Genomic DNA, 25,157 nt, shown 5'->3' with positions numbered 1-25,157 from the left:
GGGACATGATAGCAGTTTTCAGGTATCTAAAAGGGTGTCATAAGAAGGAGGGAGAAAACTTGTTCACCTTAGCCTCTAGGACAGAACAAGAAGCAATGGGCTTAAACTGCAGCAAGGGAGATTTAGGTTGGACATTAGGAAAAAGTTCCTAACTGTCAGGGTGGTTAAACACTGGAATAAATTGCCTAGGGAGGTTGTGGAATCTCCATCTCTGGAGATATTTAAGAGTAGGTTAGATAAATGTCTATCAGGGATGGTCTAGACAGTATTTGGTCCTGCCATGAGGGCAGGGGACTGGACTCGATGATCTCTCGAGGTCCCTTCCAGTCGTAGAATCTAGAAGCTATTTAAGTAATCTATGCTATCATGCTAAATGTGAATTTAAGATCTACACGTTTTTCTTCCTTTTTTCCCAAAATGTTTCAAAGAGTTTAAAAGTATTTTTGGTAATTAAATAAATTAGTTTGTAATACTCCCTTGCAAAACTGAAGCATTTGTTTTTCTTTGTACCTCCCCCCCTCCCCCCCCCCCCAAATCAGGGCTGTACACTAGCTTTCAGTATAGTGAAGCTCATAAGGAATAATGGGCTTCTGGCTCTTACTATTTGAAAAATAAAAGTCATGAATTGAAAATTTGTATTGTGTATGCAAAAATAAACACTGCTAGATTTCCAGGCTGAACTCCCTTGATAATTAGACTCTAAAACATTTAAGGTCGTCTGCTAAAAATATCTGACAAATATTAAGGCTCTTGTAGGAGTATTTATTTCCCTTAATGGCTTTACAGGAGATATTTAACATAAATAACAACTCTTCCTCATACATTTTTCTTATGAAATAGGAACATCAGTGTCTTGGTAGAACTGTACAGTAACTAATATGTTCCATCAAGTTATCCTTTGAAGAGAAGGAGAGCAGGAGGACTGAGATTATGGCTGATAACATTTTTACTTAGCAAAGCATGCTTAGAAAGTCCAACTGTAAATTCTGTGAGTAGAACTGCAAATGTTTAAGAAATAATGGAGTAGCCCAACAGGTCCTGCTCTCCATTTCTGCGCAAAGAAAATAGCGTTTTGTAGCCTATGCTGATGAGCAGCAATTTTAGGGGGCATAAGGAAGCTGATTTTTGCCATCACTAAAAGTGTATAACAATTTCTACTTGCTTACATGCATAAGGAAAATGTCTTCTTTTAACAAAAAAAAAAAAACAAAAAAAACCACACAAAACTGAAGGTTTAGGATTTTGCAGAACTGCCCTTACATACTTACAGTACTGTACACAGCTGAGACTGTCGGAGTGAAGATCCGGTCCTCAAGGGGTTGCTGCACAGGACCTCTGGGAATTCTATTATACATCAAATTAAGGAAAACAAAACGGAAAAAAGGATTGTGTTCTATAATGACAAGAGCATGATACAAACAGAAAGCACTTTATTTGTTAAAACATCTAAAACCACCTCTAGTGTAAGCAGATACACAAACATCTCCAAAGGCACTCCCATTCAGTCAAGCAGATACTCACTTTAGGAAACCTGAAGGATTGTAAGTATATCCCTCAAGAATTGATTTCCTGGACAAATATGACAAGAGAAACTGAAAGCAAATCCAGTTATTTAACAAACCACAAAATGTTAGCGCCAACCTCAGTACCCTCCCCGCTCACCTCTGCTCTTCAAAGAATATGAAAAGAAACTCTACATTCAGTGAGAGACTCTGCTAATCAGCACTGAATGCTCTGACAAAGGCCTGGCCTGTTTTGCTAACCATGTGGGAATTATAATTGTTTCTTTGTTTGTTTTACAAAAACAACAAGGAGTCTAGTGGCACCGTAAAGACTAAGGGATTTATTTGGGCATAAGCTCTTGTGGGTAAAAAAACCTCACTTCTTCAAATGCATGGAGTGAAAATTACAGATGTAGGCATTATATAATGACACACGAAGAGAAGGGAGTGGAGAACCGGTGCTGACAGGGCCAATTCGATCAGGGTGGATGTAGTCCACTCCCAATAACAGATGAGGAGGTGTCAATTCCAAGAGAGGCAAAGCTGCTTTTGTAATGAGCCAGCCGGTCCCAGTCCCTATTCAAGCCCAAATTAATGGTGCTAAATTTGCCAGTCTTCAACATCCATTAACTTTAAAGACTTGACAGTCCACAGCATCCTGCTGGATCGGGCCCTGTAACGCTTTACTTACAAAAAGTATTTCTGAGACTTCTGTTGACAGTGGCCACTGTGATATCACCCATATAGAAAAGCTTATTGTCAGTGCCACAAAGCATATACACCAATTTCATGCCTTTAATACTACTTGAACAATCCGAAGACCAACTACTTTAGTGTTTAAAATCTAAATAAAATGTTTGATTTTTAAATACTGAAGCTCTCCCTAGAACAGTTCTATCATTGTTAGAGAAGCATCGACAATTGTTTGCAACCTTTTAAACTGTGTTTCAATGAAATTATCATGAAGGATGTCAACTTCTCAGCAAGGAAGCTCAAAACTGAATTCTTAATCACAAGCACAAACTATGTTCAAAAATACAATATAGTTTACCAGAATTTTGAATTTCTGCTTATTTGAATATTTAAAAAAATTTAAAAGATAACCAATAATATTTATTACAGAGATCACCTTTCATAATTTTAATCCTCCCAAAACTGCTCCATTATAAGTAATATCACAATATTACAGCTAAGCATAGGTAAATATGCCTATATACAGAATCAGCGACAAAGCTGAGAACAGAAATCTTGAATCCTTGACTTCCAATACTGTGCTCAACCCACATCTTAATATTTTTTTAAATAAAGATATCAAGGACTCTCTTCTAATAAGTGATGTTTCTTCTTTTCTCAACTTTCACAACTGCCAGTTGGAACATAAGGGACATAATTTTATTACCTTAACTAGGTTGAATCAGGTAAATTTGGTATTTATCCCTTTGTTTTATACAGTAAACACTTTCCACAGAAAGCCAGACCATAAACCATAGCCACACCATAAACATCCTCTCCTTTTGCTCAACAGATAATAAAACTTTTCCATTTTCTAAAAGATATACTCTTGGAATTATTTTGGGGCAGTTCTCTGGCCTGTGTTATACAGGAGATTAGACTAGATGATCACAGTGGTCCCTTCTGGCCTTGTAATCTATGAATCTCTATTGCCTGCCATTTCCTATAACTTTTTAAAGAAAAGTCTTTAATTCTGCTTCTCCAAAATAGGAATATGTTGTAAACTCTATAGGACAGAGTGTTAGAGTGAAATCGTAGCCCCACTGAAGTCAATGGCAAAGGTCCCAATGACTTTAATGGAGCCAGAATTTCACCCTTAAGAATTCTATCGTGATTTCAACGATTTCCACCCCACCATCAACCTCAGCCTGGACCAGTCCACTCAAGAGATCCACTTCCTGGACACTACTGTGCAAATAAGCAATGGTCAAATAAACACCACCCTATATCGGAAATAGGGTAACCAGATGTCCTGATTTCATAGAGACAGTCCCGATTTTTGGGTCTTTTTCTTATATAGGCTCCTATTACCAACCACCCCTGTCCTGATTTTTCACGTTTGCTGTCTAGTCACCCTAACCAGAAACCTACTCACCACTATACTTACCTACATGCCTCCAGCTTTCATCCAGACCAAATCACACGATCCATTGTCTACAGCCAAGCCCAAAGGTACCACCGCATTTGCTCCCATCTCTCAGACAAACACCTACAGGATCTCTATCAAGCATTCTTAAAACTACAATACCCACCTGCTGAAGTGAAGAAACAGATTGACAGAGCCAGAAGGGTACCCAGAAGTCACCTACTACAGGACAGGCCCAATAAAGTAACAGAACGCCACTAGCCATGACCTACAGCCCCCAACTAAAACCTCTCCAGCACATCATCAAGGATCTACAACCTATCCTGAAGGACGATCCCTCACTCTAACAGACCTTGGGAGACAGGCCAGTCCTCTCTTACAGACAGACCCCCAACTTAAAGCAAATACTCACCAGCAACTACACACCACACAACAGAAACACTGACCCAGGAACCAATCCCTGCAACAAACTGTGTGGCCAACTCTGTCTGCATATCTATTCAAGGGACACCATCATAGGTCCAAACCACATCAACCATCAGGGGCTCATTTACCATTTACCAATGTGATATATGCCATCATGTGCCAGCAATGCCCCTCTGCCATGTACATTGGACAAACTGGACAGTCTCTCCACAAATAAATAAATGGACACAAATCAGACCAAGAATTGTAACATTCAAAAACCAGTAGGAGAGCACTTCAATCTCCCTGGACACTCAGTAACAGACTTAAAAGTAGCAATTCTTCACCAAAAAACTTCAAAAACAGACATCAACAAGAAACTGCAGAACTGGAATTAATTTGCAAACTAGACACCATCAAATTAGGACTGAATAAAGACTGGGAGTGGCTAAGCCACTACAAAAATAGTTTTCCCTGTTGATATTCACCCTTTCTTGTCAACTGTTGGAAATGGACCACATTCATCCTAACTGAATTGGCCTCACTAGCACTGACCCACCACTCGTTAAGGCAACTCCCATCTTTTCATATGCTGTATATTTATACCTGCCTAATGTATTTTCCACTCCATGCATCTGATGAAGTGGTTTATAGCCCACGAAAGCTTATGCCTAATTACATTTGTTAGTTTCTAAGGTGCCATAAGGACTCCTTGTTTTTGCTGATACAGACTAACACAGCTACCCCTCTGAAACCCTTAAGTCTGGTCTACACCTAAAACTTAGATTGACATAGCTACTTACACAAGGCTGTGAAATTTTGCACCCTGAATTCTGTAATTAGGTTGAAATAACCCTTGGAGTAGATATAGCTAGGCTGACAGAAGGATTTTTCCATCAACCTACGGTCTCTTGGAGAGGTATAATATCTAAATCAACAGAAGAGCTCTTTCCCTCAACGTAGGAAGTTTCTAGACTGTGTCGCTACCACAGCACAATTGCAGCATCGTAGCTTTGCTGCTGTAGTGTAAACATACTCTTAGCTATTTTATTTATGTCCACAAAATACCATGTACTCCAATGATGCAACGTAGATAATAACTTAAGATAACATTTGTCCTTTACCTAAAACTGAGTTATTTGTAATCTAAAGTTTTAAGCAAGCCATATTCAACAAGATCTATTCTCCCATTGCAGGACATGAGTAACTCCAGTTGAACTTAGTGGGAATTCTCTGTATCCCCAGGGCTGGATAATAGTATCCAATGTGTACAGGTTGAGTTATTGAATAGCCTGCAGCACTTTGTGGAGATGACAGCAGTGAGGCTTGGTTCTCATGCACTGAGAACTCTGCGCCAGCTGTGGAAAGCAATAGCATTTGGCCTTTCAGAAGAAAGGATAACTTCATGTTTCCTGCTGATCATGTAACCACTGCAGAACCTTGTTGATTCAAAGGAAGCTTTCATTTCAGTCTAACCATTTCAGGTAAATAAAAATTTCAGGTAACCATTTTTATGAAGAAGCCAACAAGGAAATGTGAAAGGCTACCTTTGCTATTCAATCCTCCTTCCACCCCTTTCCCAAAACTTGTTTAAGGTACAGTACAGTAACCCAAGAGACAGAACAGTTATTATCTAATTGAGCAAAAGCAGTGGAGGTTTATTGTGTCGCTATGGTTTGCGGTCTGTCTGTGTGCAAGATTTTACTGTATACAACAAAGGGAAAAATACCAAATTTACCTGATTCAACCTAGTTAAGGTAATAAAATTATGCCCTTATATTCAAATTGGCAGTTGTGAAAGTAGAGAAAACATTGAGAAGAAACATAGCTATGTATTCTCTTCCAATAAGCCATGCCAACACAGGTTCTGAAAACCTGTGAATACCCTAAGTCAGGGGTCCCCAACCCCCGGTCCACGGCCCGGTACCAGTCCGTGGCCTCTTACAAACCGGGCTGCGAACCGACCCAGTGGACCTCCCGCAGGCGTAGACCTGCGGGAGGTCTACCCGAGCCGCGGGACGAGCGCTCCCTCCGCAGTCATGCCTGCGGGAGGTCCGCTGCTCCCGGGGCTCCGGTTGAGCTGCCGCAGGCGTGCCTGCGGGCGGTCCAGCTGAGCCGCGCGACCAGCGAACCGTCCGCAGTCATGCCTGCGGCAGCTCAACCAGAGCCGGTGGACCTCCCGCAGGCACGCCTGCGGGAGGTCTACCCGAGCCGCGGGATGAGCGCTCCCTCCGCAGGCATGACCGGTCCCTGGTCCTGAAAAGGTTGGGGACCCCTGCCCTAAGTGACTTGCTCAAGAAGTCTGACAAAAGAGGGAACTGAACCCAAGTCTCCTGTGATACAGCTGAGAGTCCTAATCTTTAATTACTGGATGGGGGACTCTAACCTAGGAAACAGTGACTCTGAAAAAGAATTGCAGCTCATGGTGGATAATCAGCTGACCATGAGCTCCCAGTGTGATGCATAAATGAAGTAGGAGTAAACAGGTTATTTTACCTCTGTTTTGGCACTGATGCAACCACTGCTGGAATACTGTGTCCAGTTCTGGTGTCCACAATTTAAGGATGTTGATAAATTGGAGAGGGTCCAGAAAAGGGCCACAAAAATGAATAATATAGCAACAGTAATAGTATAGTGTTAGACTCAAAAATCTCAATCTATTTAGCTTAACAAAGATAGGTTAAATGAGTGACTTGATTACAGTCTGTAAGTGTCTTCATGGGGAACAAATATTTAATGATGGGCTCCTCAGCCTAGCAGGGAAAGGTATAATATGATTCAATGGCTGGATGTTAAAGCTAGACAAATTTACCAAGGGTTGTAGTGGATTCTCCAGCACAGTCAATTTTGAACTCAAAATTGGATATTTTTAGAATATAAGAATGGCCATACTGGGTCAGACCAAAGGTCAATCTAGCCCAGTATCCTGTCTTCTGATAGTGGCCAATGCCAGGTGCCCCAGAGGTAATGAACAGAACAGGGATCATCAAGTGATCCATCCCATCGCCCATTCCAAGCTTCTGGCAAACAGAGGCTATGGATACAGAGGAGGGAGGGATAGCTCAGTGGTTTGAGCATTGGCCTGTTAAACCCAGGGTTGTGAGTTCAATCCTTGAGGGGGCCATTTGGGGATTGGTCCTGCTTTGAACAGGGGGTTGTACTAGATGATCTCTTGAGGTCCCTTCCAACCCTAATTTTCTATGACACCATCCTGGCTGATAGCCATTGATGGACCTATCCTCCATGAATTTATCTAGTTCTTTTTTGAACCCTGTTATAATCTTGGCCTTCACGACATCCTCTAGCAAGGAGTTCCACAAGATGACTGTGCGTTGAGTGAAAAATACTTCCTTTTGTTTGTTTTAAACCTGCTGCCTATTAATTTCATTTGGTGACCCCTAGTTTTTGGGTTATAAGAAGGAGTAAATAACACTTCCTTGTTTACTTTCTCCACAGCAGTAATTTTATAGACCTCTATCATATCCCCCCTTAGTCGCCTCTTTTCCAAGCTGAAAAATCCCAGTCTTATTAATCTCTCCTCATGTGGAAGCCGTTCCATACCCCTAATCATTTTTGTTGCCCTTTTCTGAATCTTTTCCAATTCCAATGTCTTTTTTGAGATGGGGTGACCACATCTGCATACAGTATTCAAGATGTGGGCGTACCATGGATTTATATAGAGGTAATATGATATTTTCTGTCTTCTTAACTATCCCTTTCTTAATGATTCCCAGCATTCTGTTTGCTTTTTTTGACTGCCGCTGCACATTGAGTGGATGTTTTCAGAGAACTATCCACAGTAACTCAAAGATCTTTCTTGAGTGATAACAGCTAATTTAGACCATTATTTTATATGTATAGCTGGGATTATGTTTTCCCATGTGCATTACTTTGCTTTTATCAACATTGAATTTCATCTGCCATTCTGTTGCCCAGTCACCCAGTTTTGAGAGATCCTTTTTGTAGCTCTTTGCAGTCTGCTTTGGACTTAACTACCTTGAGTAGTTTTGTATCATCTGCAAATTTTGCCACCTTGCTGTTTACCCCTTTTTCCAGATCATTTATGAATATGTTGAATAGGACTGGTCCTAGTACAGACCCTGGAGGACACACCACTATTTACCTCTCTCCATTCTGTTTGTTTTTTTGTTGTTTTTTTTAAAGAGAGAAAATAAAACTTATTGCTTTACCAACCTGTTATAGTAAGTATAGTATAGTTTTACAGGAGTGTTCAAAACAGATGGAAGAGCAGTTAAAAAATCTGTTTAATCATTACTTCACTCCTTTCTCACGACCCACCTCTAGACAAATAATGAAGTCGGAATTTCCTTAAAGAATTTTCCTCTCTGCAGAGTCTAGGTTTTTGCATTAATGCACAACAAAGACATGGCAAGATTTTGTACATTTTCTAGACTGTTTTATGTTATCTAAAACTGAAAATATATAGCAATTTATTATACTATCACATAATGAGAATTTCTATGGCTTCTCTGTGATGCTATACACTTTCAAGAATGGACTACCAGAAACCATGTATGGTGTTTTTTTTCAAAATGGATGCATTTTCCCCATAATGGTTCCTGTCACCCAAGCTTATTTTCAGCCCCTAGCAACTGTTTTTAACCTAGTATGAATCACTGGCCTCTTTCTTCACTTACTGCTTGGCATAACAAGTAACAATCTTTTCATAAAATAAAAAAATTCATGACTACCAAAAGGGCAATACAAGGGCAAAGGGCAATAAAACATGTATTTGAAGCACTCCAAAAGAAGGACTTCTATTTTCTTGCAGAAATATAGCAAGTCTCCCACCAGCTATCTTTAGGGTTATGTAAACTCTATACATGATCCCACTTGCATTGTATTAAATGACTTAAAATAAAAGGTAAAAATTATTTAAAAAAAAAAAAAGCAAAATTATAGAGAACAAAAACAAACGCAAACATTCAGTTTAATCCCTATTAACTTTTTGGTTTCAAGAATTAAAAAATTATGTAAAGATGTAAAAATGGTACATGCATACATCACTATTGTAGTTTCTTCTATATTTTTACTGAGTATCTTAAATACAGAATATTAAAATCCTAATTGTAGCTGCGTTAGTTTAGCAGGGTTTTTAAACCTGCATCACTGACACTCCAGGGACTGTCAGAAAATAATGCTAAGACAATAACTCAAACCTGATTTATTTATATAATACTAAGGAAGAGAAACTTGAAATAGTCAAAGCTATTCAATACATAGCAGGTACTGAAATTCCACCCCTTCCGAAGGCTTTTTGTTAACCACATTCATTCTTACCTAACACTGGACTTCAGTCTCCACTGAGCACCTCCACAAAAGGATTAATTTGATTAATTAATAAGGAATTTGCTTCTTAAATCCTCAATGCAATCCATAGTCGTCTTCCTTTGGTTTGCTGTTAGCATAAGGCTGCATTCACACCAACCACCCTGCTACTTGTTCTTAAAGCCTGCGTCTATCTTACACTCACAAGAAAAGCTTCTGCACCACTGCAGAGAACAAAGATATTCTTAAAGCGATAGCTACAATGGGAGTCCTTGGGCAATACCAGCAATACCTATCTGCTGACATACATCTATTTAAGAGTTCAATTGGCTAGTTAATGCTTCTTCCAAACTCTGTTTAAGACATAAAGCTTTACCTCTGTTCAAAAATGGCAGACACAAAAGATTCAGTGGCATATAAAGCAGTTTCCAAGACTGACTGTCAATGCCAAATTTCAAGGAAGCTGATAGAGGAATGCAAAGATTCTTTTCTGTATTACAGTACACGTTTCCATGCTTCTCGGCTCTGGTGGAACAGCAGCTAACCACTCTACCTCCCTCTTTTTATGCCTCATTTTAACTGTATGTAGCCACCAAAAAAGGGAAGGGAGTTAACCGTACATTCCTGCTAGAAAGCCCAAGTAGGATAAAATCAAAATAGACTACCACTTGATAAAAGCTAGAATTAAATAAAGCTTTTAAATGGGTAGACTCACCTAAAATACGCTATGCTTAATACAGATACTTTATATGGAGGGTTTGGAAAAACCCATTGTTTCTTGTTGGAAGGAGAATGAAATCTCAGCCTAAACTTCTCAATCACACCACATTTGCAATACAAGTTTACCTCTCAGATTGTCCATTACAAAATAACTGATTACTCCCCCCAAATGCAATAATTTGCAACATCACAAACCCATACTATTTAGTAAGTCCTTCATGAATCAACTCACCCTTCTATATAAATTACTGTTCTGACAGGCTACTTTTCAGAAACTGAGGAAAGGAAACCTGATACGACAAACAACTACAATCTTAAAAACAAACAAACATGTGACGTCACATATGTGTCGGAGAAAAACTCAGTTCTCGCTTTTTCGTTTGGGTGCAGCAAAATCAAATACTTTATTATTTTTCCAGTAATCTCTCCAAGAACTTCTCAATAAATGGTGCCACTTCATAGAGATGGGTTTGAAGAGTCTTCATTGTGATAACCACTGACACAACAAAGGAATTCTAACACGTAAGGAAACATTTCTCAGGTCACCTGAAGGTCAGCCAAGCTCAACTCAACTGCACTATACAAACTGAACTTTTTTTTAAAAAATGGGGTGATGTATAGGGTTGCCAACTCTCCAGGATTGTCTTGAAGTCTCCAGGAATTTAAATATTAATCTTTTAAGATTATGTCATGTTATAAAACCTCCAGGAATACGTCCATCCAAAATTGGAAACCCTAGTGATACACCATACACCAGTATGAAGGAGAATACATATTTCAAGTGCATTTATATCACGTACTAGCCAGCATATTTTGAGAGTATTTAACTCATTTCCTAGATACTTTCAATTATTGCATTTAAGGAATAAATGTAACAGAGTACAAACCATTCTCAAAAGGGCCATAGTATACTATTTCCTTTAATTTTATAGTTGAAACAGCATATGTTGGAAAAGCCAAAGGGGATTTTTTGCTACTGCCCACCCTAAAAGTAAAATCAGTACCTGAATGGCCTACAAAAAAGGCAACTTTAAAACAAACACAAATGGAACTTCAGAACCATTTCTGTCAACGCAAAAACTTGGCATCCCCTGTGTTTAATGTATTTATTTTAGCATGAGCTTTCGTGAGCTGCAGCTCACTTCTTCGGATGCATAGAATGGAACACACAGACGGGATATTTATACATACAGAGAACATGAAAAGGTGGAAGTATGCATACCAACAGGCAGAGTCTAATCAATTGAGATGAGCTATCGTCAGCAGGAGGAAAAAAAACTTTTTGAAGTGATAATTAAGATGGCCCATAGAACTCCTGTTCTTTTTGCGGATACAGACTAACACGGCTGCTACTCTGAAACCTGTGTTTAATGTGTAATCTTATAGGACAGTGGTTTTCAACCTGTGGTCTGTGGACTATGTCTAAGGGGTCTACGAAAGGTGACTATGTCCTGGTCTATACTACAGTTATGTCGATGTAAGGCAGCATACGTCAACCTGTGTAAGTGTCTACACTATAATATTCCTCCTGCCGATTTAACTTGCCTGATACACTGACCTAATAACCCCACATCCACAAGAGGTGTAGTGCTTAGGTGATGTACTTAGGTCAACAGTGTCCATGTAGACACATTGTTTCTTATATCACCTGTTGCTGCTTTTGACAGCTGGAGCCCTGCCACCCCAGGGTGACGGGGCTCCGGCTGTCAGTCCCCCACAATGCCTTAAGTCAGTGCCAGCGCTCCTGGTGAAGACGCACACCATCAACAGAAAACATGAAGCGCCAATTTAATTATTGTGGTGGCTATAGGTCGACTTAAGTCAATTTAATTTTGCAGTCGAGACATGCTCTCTGAAAATAAAGTTACAGATCCCAGAAAAGGCATTCCGTTTTACTGATCAAAAGTATGTGATAACCCCCACCCACAGGTCAAAAACCAGAAGCATTGTCATTACCATAGCTCAAAGTTTAGTACCCTTTTTCATGCTATATCAAATGCCATGCTGAGCACATGCAACATTTATAGCTGAATTCTGTTCAGTCAGTTTTCATTCTAAGACTTCTATAGTAGGGATCCATTACCACAGGTTGAATTTCCAAAGGGGTTCACACCTCCAATCAAATTTTTTTTAGGGGTCCACAAGTGAAAGGTTGAAAACCACTGTTACAGAATATGGATCTTTTCTAGATATTAGCTATAGTTTTCTGCATTCTGATTATACAGATGGGTGTAGCCAGACCTCCATCTCCATACATTCCAAACCAATTTAATCACCTAGCATCATGTGATCAGAACACTAAAACAGATTATCCCAAAACAAGCCAAGTATGTTACTTTATCAAAATATGTTTGCCTCAAAATGTGTTTTGAAGCGAAACTTTTAACGACTCAGATCAGAGGTTTGCAAATTTTTTAAATCCTACAGAGATTAAAAAAAATCTTAAGTGAGAGAATGCTTTCAAGTTCTACAAACTCTGCTTTCAAGCTCAATGTAACCAGCAACCCCTTCAGAGCCACTTCAACTAATTAAAATGCACAGATGTCCACATTGAGTTTAGCAATTCATTTTTCACATGCATTCACTAAACAATTGATGGAAAATATAAATTTACTCCTGACAGAATTCTGCACTGATGCGGGGGCATAGAATTCATATGGCCCACATATTTCTGTGCCCCCTGCACAGAAAAACACACAAGAAATCTGCAGGGGGACATGCATCTCTTCTCTGGCAGTCCATGCAGCGTGTCTGTTCCAGCGTGCCTGGAGCAGCTTCAGAGATGCAAACCGCTGGAGGGAAGGGGGGCTCGGCCTGCATGCCTGCGAGGAAGACATTGATCACTGTCAGAGGGTGGGTCTGGCCAACAAGCATGAGAGACTCTGGCCATGGCTACACTTGCAAATTTGCAGCGCTGCAGCAGGGTGTGAAAACACACCCTCTCCAGCGCTGCAAATTGCGGCGCTGCAAAGCGCCAGTGTGGTCAAAGCCCCAGCGCTGTACGCTGTACGTGGCTCCCAGCGCTGTACGTTATTCCCCACAGGGAGGTGGAGTACGGACAGCGCTGGGAGAGCTCTCTCCCAGCGCTGGCGCTTTGACTACACTTAGCGCTTCAAAGCGCTGCCGCGGCAGCGCTTTGAAATGCAAGTATAGCCATAGCCTAAGTCCCTCATTCTTGATACTGAGGTTTGAGGGGCATGGAGGAGGGTAGGTCTTTTTGTTATGCAGGAGGAAGACTCTGTCCCCGAGACAGAAGTGTAGCCTAGTAAAATGTAACTTCTTGAGAACTGGAAAAACACCTAATTAAATATCATGTTACTGAAAATTGTTTGTTTTTAAGTTAAAACAAATAGGTTTTGTAAAAAAAACAAACATTTTTTTGATGTTGCTGGTTAATTGATCTCATTCTCTGAGGCAGAAATGTAGTAAGCTGTCTGCATAATAACATTGTTAATTATTCTATTGTTAGTTAACTTTTCCCAATCTCAGTCAATTCCCCCGGGGGAATAAAAACCTGTAGAAGATTTAAGGCTCCTACACTGACAGAGTGATGTAAAGCCTTATAAATGACAGTAAGGAAATCAGCTAGGAAGATCTATGAGCTTTCTCACTTTTTTCCTGTGCCAAAGTGGCACAATAGGGTTAGATTTTTACTTATACATTTAAATTAAAAAAAAAAAAAGACTTTTGAGGGCAAATAAAACATTTGCCAAGCAGTCAATAAAATGTCAAGACAATCGGAACCAAGCACTTCCCAAAGTACCCAGCTAGGTCCAGAACAATGATTAGCAAAATCATATGACTTTCACTTGTGAAAGTCTGAGCAATTTAAAATGACATTCTACTTTTTTATTTTTCTGTTTGGTGTTCTGTATTGTAATTTAAATGAAAATCCAGGATTATAACTGGAATGCAGGGTATTAGTTACCAAGTATTTGTAACTTAACTTTCATGTATTTAGAAAATGCTGAACTGTTATTGTGACTTTTTTCTGTATTGTAGTTTAAATAACTTACCAAAAAAATTGAAACTGGTGTGATTATATTGCATTATTTTGATAAATAAAAATCAGCAGAATTTTGCAGAATTTTTAATTTTTTGGTGCAGAATCCCCCCACGAGTAAAATCCCATGGGAATAAGAATAATTTGAGAAAACCACATCATCACTTAAATTTACTTCATTTTAAACATCCTTAAATGCATTTAAAATGTACACAGCAGCTACTGGTTAGCTAAAGCAGTGGCTCTCAATCTTTCCAGATTACTGTACCCGTTTCGGGAGTCTGTTTTGTCTTGCATATCCTCAAGTTACACCTCACTTAAAATCTACTTGCTTAAAAAGTGAGACATAAAAATACCAGTGTCACAGCACACTATTACTGAAAAATTACTTACTTTCTCATTTTTACCATATGATTAATAAATCAATTGGAATAAAAATATTGTGCTTACATTTCAGTGTATAGTATATACAGCAGTATAAACAAGTCATTGTCTGTATGAACTTTCAGTTTGTACTGACTTCGCTAGTGCTTTCTGTGTAACCTGTTGTAAAACTAGACAAATATCTAGATGAGTTGATGTATTCCCTGGAAGACCACCCCCAGGGGTACATGTACCCCTGGCTGAGAACCTATGAGCTGAAAGATTTTTGGGCACCCCTTACTAGATTACAGTTTGAAAGGCTAGCTCCTGCTCAAATTACTCGAATTGTTTTGAAATGTTTAAAAAGGTGTCTTTTCACATTTAAATACAATTATGCTGCACTAGTTTCTAATATGTTCACTTAGAAATAAAGTTCTCGCTTCAAAAGACAATTAATTGTGAGTTTGCATCTGTGGTCTTGACTTTTATCCAGTAAAAGTCTTCTTCCACTACATGCCAGATCTTACAGATGTCTTATTTTTTGCTTTCTGGTCACAGTTTTAATCCAATGAACAGTCTTTTGGGAAGAAGGGAATAAAAAGAGAGGCAAACAGAAGGAGTTTGCCTGGGATCTGTCTGAGCAGAGGTACGCTAAGTGCTGCATTAGGGGGACTGCCCTGGTGAGTATCTGAGTGTCTGTTGAGGGGACAGTTTGGCAGCTTGACCATGTGCTTGATTGTTTGATTGCTTGTTTGACCAGGGTGATTTGGGAGTGCTTTGTTCCAGCTGGGCCTGACTGTTATAAAAAGGCAGTCAGCTGCGAACCAGCTGAGCAGCGGACAGCAGAGAGACAAACAGAAGGAGTTTGCCTGGGAGTTCGCCCGGAGAGAGCTTACTGAGGCTCCCCTCTCGCAGGTTTCTCTGAGTAGCTTCTGCCACAAGTAAGGAAGCTCTTAGAAGGAAGAAACTATGGATGCTGAGCGAGCCGCTGTCGTGACCTGCACAGGATGCGCCATGTTTGTCTTCCTTCCACAGGATAGAAGCGACTTTGTCTGTACAAAGTGCAAGCTGATCTCCATATTGGAAGAGAAGATTCAAGGTCTGGAGAAACGAATATCAACCCTGCATTCCATAAAAGAAAATGAGGATTTCCTGGATAGACGTCAGGATCAGCTTCAGCGGGCACAATGTTCTGAAGATTCAGAGCAGGCTACGCAGCGGGGACAGAAGGCCAGCGAGGATAATTGGCGGCATGTGACTTCCAGAAGAGGAAAGAGTACCAGAAACATCCATGTACCAGTAACACAGATGCAGGTGAGCAACCGTTTTCATGTTCTCTCCGCAGGTACTAGTGCAGAGAGTGGAGTGGATGATACATCTGAGGGAACAGAGCAGAAGGAGACTCCACTGATTGGAAGGCATGAGATGCACCGTCCTAGGGATGGGGGTTCCACGACCACCACTCCCAAGAGGAGGAGGAGGGTGGTGGTGGTCGGGGACTCTCTCCTCAGGGGGACTGAGTCATCTATCTGCTGCCCTGACCGGGAAAACCGAGAGGTGTGCTGCTTGCCAGGGGCTAGGATTCATGATGTGACGGAGAGACTGCCGAGACTCATCAAGCCCTCAGATCGCTACCCCTTCCTGCTTCTCCACGTGGGCACCAATGATACTGCCAAGAATGACCTTGAGCGTATCACTGCAGACTACGTGGCTCTGGGAAGAAGGACAAAGGAGTTTGAGGCACAAGTGGTGTTCTCGTCTATCCTCCCTGTGGCAGGAAAAGGCCAGGGTAGAGATCGTGGAAGTCAACGAATGGCTACACAAATGGTGTCGGAGAGAAGGGTTTGGATTCTTTGACCATGGGTTGGTCTTCCAAGAAGAAGGATTGCTAGGCAGAGACGGGCTCCACCTCAGGAAGACAGGGAAGAGCATCTTTGCAAGCAGGCTGGCTAACCTAGTGAGGAGGGCTTTAAACTAGGTTCACCGGTGAAGGAGACCAAAGCCCTGAGGTAAGTGGGATATCGGGAGAAAGCACAAGTAGGTGAGTGCAAGAGGGGAGGACTCCTGCCCCATACTGGGACAGCAGGACAATCAGTGAGTTATCTTAAGTGCCTATACACAAATGCAAGAAGCCTGGGGAACAAGCAGGGAGAACTAGAAGTCCTGGCACAGTCAGGGAATTATGATGTAATTGGAATAACAGAGACTTGGTGGGATAACTCACATGATTGGAGTACTGTCATGGATGGATATAAACTGTTCAGGAAGGACCGGCAGGGCAGAAAAGGTGGGGGAGTTGCATTGTATGTAAGAGAGCAGTATGACTGCTCAGAGCTCCAGTATGAAACTGCAGAAAAACCTGAGAGTCTCTGGATTAAAATTAGAAGTATGAACAACAAGGGTGATGTCGTGGTGGGAGTCTGCTACAGACCACCAGACCAGGGGGATGAGGTGGACGAGGCTTTCTTCCAGCAACTAACAGAAGTTGTTAGATCACAGGCCCTGGTTCTCATGGGTGACTTTAATCACGCCGATACCTGCTGGGAGAGCAATACAGCAGTGCACAGACAATCCAGGAAGTTTCTAGAAAGTTTAGGGGACAATTTCCTGGTGCAAGTGCTGGAGGAACCAACTAGGGGAAAAGCTCTTCTTGACCTGCTGCTCACAAACAGAGAAGAAATAGTAGAGGAAGCAATAGTGGATGGGAACCTGGGAGGCAGTGACCATGAGATGGTCGAGTTCAGGATCCTGACACAAGGAAGAAAAGAGAGCAGTAGAACAGAGACCCTGGATTTCAGAAAAGCAGACTTTGACTCCCTCAGGGAACTGATGTGCAAGGTCCCCTGGGAGAATAACATGACGGGGAAAGGAGTCGAGGAAAACTGGCTGTATTTTAAAGAATCCTTATTGAGGTTGCAGGAACAAACCATCCCGATGTGTAGGAAGAAAAGTAAATATGGCAGGCGACCAGCTTGGCTTAACAGTGAAATCCTTGCTCGTCTTAAACACAAAAAAACAGCTTACAAGAAGAAGAAGATTGGACAAATAACCAGGGAGGAGTATAAAAGTATTGCTCAGGCATGCAGGAGTGAAATTACGAAGGCCAAATCACACTTGGAGTTGCAGCTAGCCGGAGATGTTAGGAGTAACAAGAAGGGTTTCTTCAGGTATGTTAGCGACAAGAAGAAAGTCAAGGAAAGTGTGGACCCCTTGCTGAATGAGGGAGGGAACCTAGTGACAGAGGATGTGGAGAAAGCTAGTGTACTAAATGCTTTTATTGCCTCTGTCTTCACAGACAAGGTCAGCTCCCAGATAGCTGCACTCTGCAGCACGGTATGGGGAGGAGGTGACCAGCTCTCTGCGGAGAAAGTAGTAGTTTGGGACTATTTAGAAAAGCTGGACGAGCACAAGTCCATGGGGCCGGATGCGCTGCATCCGAGGGTGCTAAAGGAGTTGGCCGATGAGATTGCAGAGCCATTGGCCATTATCTATGAAAAATCATGGCGATCGGGGGAGGTCCCAGATGACTGGAAAAAAGCTAATGTAGTGCCCATCTTTAAAAAAGGGAAGAAGGAAGATCCAGGAAACTACAGGCCAGTCAGTCTCACCTCAGTCCCTGGAAAAATCATGGAACAGGTCCTCAAGGAATCAATTCTGAACCACTTAAAGGAGGGGAAAGTGATCAGGAACAGTCAGCATGGATTCACCAAGGGCAAATCATGCCTGACTAACCTAATTGCCTTCAATGATGAGATAACCGGCTCTGTGGATGAGGGGAAAGCAGTGGATGTGCTATTTCTTGACTTTAGCAAAGCTTTTGATACAGTCTCCCACAGTATTCTTGCCAGCAAGTTAAAGAAGTATGGGCTGGATGAATGGACGGTAAGGTGGATAGAAAACTGGCTAGATGGTCGGGCTCAACGGGTAGTGATAAATGGTTCCATGTCTAGTTGGCAGCCGGTATCAAGTGAAGTGCCCCAAGGGTCGGTGCTGGGGCCGGTTTTATTCAATATCTTCATTAACGATCTGGAGGATGGTGTGGACTGCATCCTTAGCAAGTTTGCAGATGACACTAAACTGGGAGGAGTGGTTGATACGCTGGAGGGTAGGGATAGGATACAGAGGGACCTAGACAAATTAGAGGATTGGGCCAAAAGAAATATGATGAGGTTCAACAAGGACAAGTGCAGAGTCCTGCATTTAGGACGGAAGAATCCCATGCACTGCTACAGACTAGGGACCGAATGGCTGGGCAGCAGTTCTGCAGAAAAGGACCTAGGGATTATGGTGGACGAAAAGCTGAATATGAGTCAACAGTGTGCCCTTGTTGCCAAGAAGGCTAATGGCATTTTGGGTTGTGTAAGTAGGGGCATTTCCAGCAGATCGAGGGATGTGATCATTCCCCTCTATTCAGCACTGGTGAGGCCTCATCTGGAGTACAGTGTCCAGTTTTGGGCCCCACACAACAAGAAGGATGTGGATAAATTGGAGAGAGTCCAGCGGAGGACAACAAAAATGATTAGGGGGCTGGAGCACATGACTTATGAGGAGAGGCTGAGGGAACTGGGATTGTTTAGCCTGCAGAAGAGAAGAATGAGGGGGGATTTGATAGCTGATTTCAACTACCTGAAAGGGGGTTCCAAAGAGGATGGATCTAGACTGTTCTTAGTGGTAGAAGATGACAGAACAAGGAGTAATGGTCTCAAGTTGCAGAGGGGGAGGTTTAGGTTGGACATTAGGAAAAACTTTTTCACTAGTAGGGTGGTGAAGAACTGGAATGGGTTATCTAGGGAGGTGGTGGAATCTCCTTCCTTAGAGGTTTTTAAGGTCAGGCTTGACAAAGCCCTGGCTGGGATGATTTAGTTGGGTTTGGTCCTGCTTTGAGCAGGGGGTTGGACTAGATGACCTCCTGAGGTACCTTCCAACCCTGAGATTCTATGATTCTATGAAAAATGTTACCCACCTTTTAGTAACTGTTGTTCTTCAAGATGTGTTGTTCATGTCCATTCAAAGTGGGTTTGCGCGCGCTGTTTGCACTCCAGCCAGATTTTCCTCTAGCAGTGCCCGTAGGGTCAGCCCTGGCGCCCTCTAGAGTGGCGCCACTACGGCGCCCTATAAAGGGGACCGCCGACCCTCCACCCCCTCAGTTCCTTCTTGCTGGCACTCCGACAGAGGGGCAGGAGGGTGGGTATTGGAATGGACATGAACACCACATCTCGAAGAACAACAGTTACTAAAAGGTGGGTAACCGTTTTTTCTTCTTCGAGTGGTTGTTCATTTTTTTTCAAGGAGTGCATCTCAGTCAAATGATCCCAAATTTGGATCACAAACAAAGCCCTGCACCTGCGTACGACACACCAAATTTCAAGGCATTCTGATTAACTATGGAGACTTTAAAGCACTTAGGACAATAGAGCTGTTAACAGAAAACTAGAGAAGTGTTTCTCAACTGGTGGGCCATGGCACTCTAGTGTGCCATCAGGCCTGATCATGTGTGCCGCAGACATTTTTTAAAAACTACATGTGAGAACAAAAAAACAAAAAAAAACCTATTCCTGTGTATTTTAATTCATGTCAGTGATGGACTGCATTCTGTACTTTTGCTCTCCAGAACAAGGGCCTTTTCAAATATTACACATCCAACACAGTCCACTCCCAAAGCCAGGTTAAGATAGCAAATGTGAGTCCCGTGGAGTGGGAGCGGGGTAGGGGGAAAAAGGAGGGGAAGCTGCCTTCTGATTGGCTGTCTGCTTCATTGTCTTGCCTCCATCAGGAGCAGAAGAACACATCAGAGCTCAATTGCCCTCTCCTTCCCCCTCCCCTCCTGTGAGCAATGGGTCAGCTCCTCTGGCCTCCCCCCTTTACTGCAGCTGCTGGCCAGGGGTAGGGGCATGGGGACTCCACTGTGGCCCCCCAGGGTTGGAAGGGGGAAGAACTCCAGGAGAAGCAGAGGTGAGGCAGAGGGGCTGAACTGGGGAGTGTGGACAGGGCAGAATTGGGGTGAGGTGAAGCTGGACTGGTGGAGAATAAGGACAAAAGTAATGGGGGCTGTGGGGTACAGAACTGATTTGGAGACTGGGGCACAGGATTGATTTGGAGGTTAGGGGGCACAATTTATTGCTGGGCAGGGGACAGGCAGATGTGGGGGTGAGAACTCCTGCAGCAGGGGCCAAAATCCTCATACCCAATACATTTGGGAGTATAGGCAACACTAACACATTCTCTCTCTCTCTCTCTCCCTCTGGGGATGAGCACAGGCAGGTCAGCAACTGTAGGCAGACTGAAAAAACAATATAAGCTCTTTGTAAAGAACCACATTGCGGGGGGGAATCTCCTGGTTTGCTGGGGTGTCTCATTTATTTTTTGATCTCTTGAGGTTGGCAATACTCTGAGTGGGACTTCATTAGATTGCATTTTAAAAGTTACACACTGTTGGAAAGACTATTTTGGCAATAAGAAGAAACAATTACTTATTATTTGCTTATCATCCCAAAATATTCTCAACTGTGTGTCACTTTCTCCACTGAGCATGCTTTTGTCCAGAGTCCTTGTATTCCACTTTAATGTTAGTTTCCAGTGTTGAAAATGTTAGTTCTGGCACAAAAGACAGATAGCAAACTGTTGTCAACTGCCATGGTTGTTTTGATTTTAACCTTGTTCTGGCTCATGAATATTCATGTGTTCATCTGGAGACAATATGGTGGTGTGTCTCAAAATAATTAAAGGTATCATTGTTACCATGACAAAAAAAAATCACTTTAAAAACCACTGAACTGGAGAACTCCTGCTCTGCCACAAAAAGAACAAAACCTGTTCTGTTGGAAAACATTTTAGAAAGGGTATTTTCTCAATTCAGCTCTATGGATACAGTCCCTATTTTTACTCCTAGGGGGGTATTCTGCACCAAAAAAATTAAAATTCTAAGCACAATATTTTAAAATTCTGCTACATTTTGCATATTTTGTCAAAATAAACAATATAAATCACACCAGTTTCAACTATTTATGGTAATTTATTTCAAAATACCTGTCAGCAAGTAACAATACAGACAACAAAACATAAGAACAGCCATACTGGGTCAGACCAAAGGTCTATTTAACCCAGTATCCTGTCTTCTGACAGTTGCCAATGCCAGGTGCCCCAGAGGGAATGAACAGGTAATTATCAAGTGATCCTCCCCTGTCACCCATTCCTAGCTTCTGACAAACACCATCCCTGCCCATCCTGGCTAATAGCCATTGATTGACCTATCCTCCATGAACTTATCTAGTTCTTTTTTGAACCCTCTTATACACAACAACCTCTGGCAAAGAGTTCCACTGGTTGACTGTGCGTTGTGTAAATAAATATTTCCTTTTGTTTGTTTTAAACCTGCTGCCTATTAATTTCATTTGGTGACCCCTAGTTCTTGTGTTATGAGGAATAAATAATACTTTATTTACTTTCTCCATACCTGTCATGATTTTAGAGACCTCAATCATATCCCTCGAGTCATCACTTTTCCAATCTGAGAAGTCCCAGTCTTATTTCTCTCTCCTCATACAAAAACTGTTCCATACCCCTTAATCGTTTTTGTTGCCCTTTTCTGAACCTTTTCAAATTCCAAGATGTCTTTTGAGATGAGGCGACCACATCTGCACGCAATATTCAAGATGTGGGCATACCATGGATTTATATAGAGGCAATATATTTTTGTCTTATCTATCCCTTTCTCAATGATTCCCAAATATCTGTTCCCTTTTTTGACTGCCACTGCATATTGAGTGGATGCTTTCAGAGAACTATCCACAATGACGCTAAGGGTACGTCTACACTACCCGCCGGATTGGCAGGTAGCGATCTATCGGGGATCGATTTAATCACGTGTAGTGTAGACGCGATAAATTGATCCCTGATCGCTCTCCCGTCGACTGCTGAACTCCAGCTTGGCGAGAGGCGGAAGCAAAGTCGACGGGGGACCCGCGGTGCACCGCGAGGATGCGAAGTAAGTAATTTTAATTCGATCTAAGATACATTGACTTCAGCTACGCTATTCTCGAAGCTGAAGTTGCATATCTTAGATCGATCCCACCCCCCACCCCCCCAGTGTAGACCAGGCCTAAGATTTCTTTCTTGAGTGGTAACAGCTAATTTAGACCCCATCATTTTATACAGATAGTTGGAATGTCTTCCAATGTGAATTACTTTGGATTTATCAACAATGAAATTCAGGAAATGTTTTCTGACAGATTCCTTACTAGGCATATTAATATAAAACTCTAATTCATTTAAACTACAATACAGAACCATTTTTCTGGCACCCCTCAGAGGCAGTGCAAAGGCTTGGGAGAGTCAGGGATAACAGTGGAGTTGAGGAAGAGAGAATTAACTGCTGGGAAGGAGCCTGGGTATAAACTTGGAGGGTTGTTGGGTATGGCTGGGAATAAGTATGTAACAGGCTTTTTGGGGGGTAGGGTGGAATTGTTAGGGAGCTTCCCTCATGCAAACCCTAGCTGACTCCTAGCCTCCCCATTCAGTCAGGCATATCTGCCCTTGTCCCTATGTGTCCTTGCATCCCCGTCCATGTGTCCCTCCACCCCCACTCAGACACCCACTCTCCCAATCCCCATGTGGTCCTGCAGTCCCTCAGCCAGCCTGCTCCCCAGATGTCCCTGAACCTCCCCTCATCCCCATGTGTGTCTGTGCACCCACACAGCCATCCCCCTCCCTCCTGTGGGTCTACCCCAGTCTGTCCTCCCCCACTAGCCCTTATCTGTGACCGCCCAGGAGCCCCGCACTGTCTCCTCATATCCCCTGTCTGCTGACTTGGCTTGACAAGCACTGTGAAGAAGACACCGCAGGCGCTCTCTCTTCCCTAGCTGGCCAGGAGCTGCTGCTCTGTTCTATCACCACAGCACCCTCTGATGGCCAGAAGGAACAACTGCAGCAACTTTCCAGTGCAGTTATTTTCTGCAGGGGAGGCTGCTCGGTTCTAGTGCCACAGCTCCCTCTGGTGGGAAAAAGACAGAACTGCAGCAACTTTCCAGCAGAAGCTGTTTTCTGCACACAAAAAATTAAAAATATGAATGGCACATGAATTATGTGCACATGCAGTGGCGCAGAATTCCCCCAAGAGTAATACTATTTTTAATGGAAGTGAAGGCCCATAGGCCCTAGAATTCATTTCCCTCTTTGATCCACAGGAGCCCAAATGTGGTTCACCTTCTAGCCATGCAACAAGGCCCATCTCTTTACACACACAACTAAAAAGGATTCAGACAGGGCTTTATTTAAATTTAGATTCCCCCATTCAACTGTGTTGCAGCACTGCAATCTTACTCCTGGCATTTACTTCTAAATGCCATGATTCTATTAATTTTTATGTAACAAGATTAATAAAATTAAAAAACAGTATTTACTAAGGCATGAGAAAATCCCATCAGCTACTCACTACTGACAATGAGAAGTTGTCCTACTAAGTGAAGAGGTCTAAAGCTATCAGTTTAATGCCAGATTAAGTTTCAGCACATACAGTTGTGCAGGAAGCCTTCCAAATGTGAACCAAACTTGAAATAATATGCAGAGGTTTTCTTCCTCAGTCAGCAAATAATATAATACCACGTAGCTCTTCCCATCAGCAGATCTCAAAGCACCTTAAAGAAGTACCATTGTCTTCATTTTACAGACAGAAAACAGAGAACAGAGGGGCACAATGACTTTCTTAAGATCACCCAGAAGATCACTGGCAGAGCCAAGAATAGAATCCAGCTCTCCTGAAGCCCACTCCTGTGCTCTATTCACTAGATCATACTGCTCCTCAGCTTCATTGACTCAGCTGATGATCATGACTAAGGCCCTACCAAATTCACAGTCCATTTTGATCAATTTCATGGTCATAGGAATTAAAAAGTCATAAATTTCATTATTTTAGCTATTTAAATCTGAAATTTCATGGTGTTGTAATTGTAGGGGTCCTGACCCAAAAAGGAATTGTGCGGGGAGGGGGGTTGCAAGGTTATTGTACAGCAGTGGTTCTCAAACTTTTGTACTGGTGACCCCTTTCACATAGCAAGCCTCTGAATGTGACCCCCTTATCAATTAAAAATACTTTTTTAATGTATTTAACACCATTATAAATGCTGGAGGCAAAGCAGGGTTTGGGGTGGAGGCTGACAGCTTGCAACCCCCCTCACAAACCCTTGAGAGGTCCCAACCCCCCGTTTGAGAACCCCTGTTGTAGGGAGTGTTGCGGTACTGCTACCCTTACTTCTGCGATGCTGCTGGTGGCAGTGCGGCCTTCAGAGAGCTGGAGAGCAGCAGCTGCTGGCGGGGAGCCCAGCTCTGTAGGCAGAGTCATTGCCAGCAGCAACACAGAAGTAAGGATGGTATGGTATGGCCACCCTTAGTTCTGCTCTGCTGCCTGCACAGTTGGGCTTTTAGTAAGCAGCCACCACTCTCTGGCCATCCAGCTCTGAAGGCAGCAGCACAGGAGTAAGGGTGGCAATACCATGACCCCCTAAAATAACCTTGCAACCCCCCTGCAACTCCCTTTTGGGTCAGGACCCCCAATTTGGGAAATGCTGGTCTCCCCTGTAAAATCTGTATAGTATAGGGTAAAAGCACACAAAAGACCAGATTTCACGGTCCGGGATGCATTTTTCCTGGCCATGAATTTGGGCCCTAATCATGACTTCCAAGCAACAGGAGAATGAAAATTACAAGATGTCAATTTCAAAGCTGCTATTGAGAACCATGGCAATAGTACTGAATCTGTCAAGAGTTTTGTAAATTTTATTCT

The 25,157-nt window shown here is 42.3% G+C and overlaps 1 protein-coding gene across 14 annotated transcripts in view; it reads right to left on the bottom strand.

Annotated features, from left to right (window-relative positions):
• The window catches only part of EIF4G3 (eukaryotic translation initiation factor 4 gamma 3), a 502,573-nt gene that overhangs the window by 413,355 nt on the left and 64,061 nt on the right, over positions 1-25,157 (bottom strand). For all 14 annotated transcript variants that reach the window (XM_044996525.1, XM_044996530.1, XM_044996527.1 and 11 more), the window contains exon 2: positions 1,269-1,344. In XM_044996525.1, coding sequence (XP_044852460.1) covers positions 1,269-1,344 — 76 coding nt within the window. The remainder of the gene's footprint in view (positions 1-1,268; positions 1,345-25,157) is intronic.

This window comes from Mauremys mutica, chromosome 21 (assembly GCF_020497125.1).
Source record: "Mauremys mutica isolate MM-2020 ecotype Southern chromosome 21, ASM2049712v1, whole genome shotgun sequence".
Classification (NCBI taxonomy): domain Eukaryota; kingdom Metazoa; phylum Chordata; order Testudines; family Geoemydidae; genus Mauremys; species Mauremys mutica.
The sequence above is the reverse complement of the archived record's forward strand: the minus strand, read 5'-3'. Positions and strand labels throughout refer to the sequence as shown.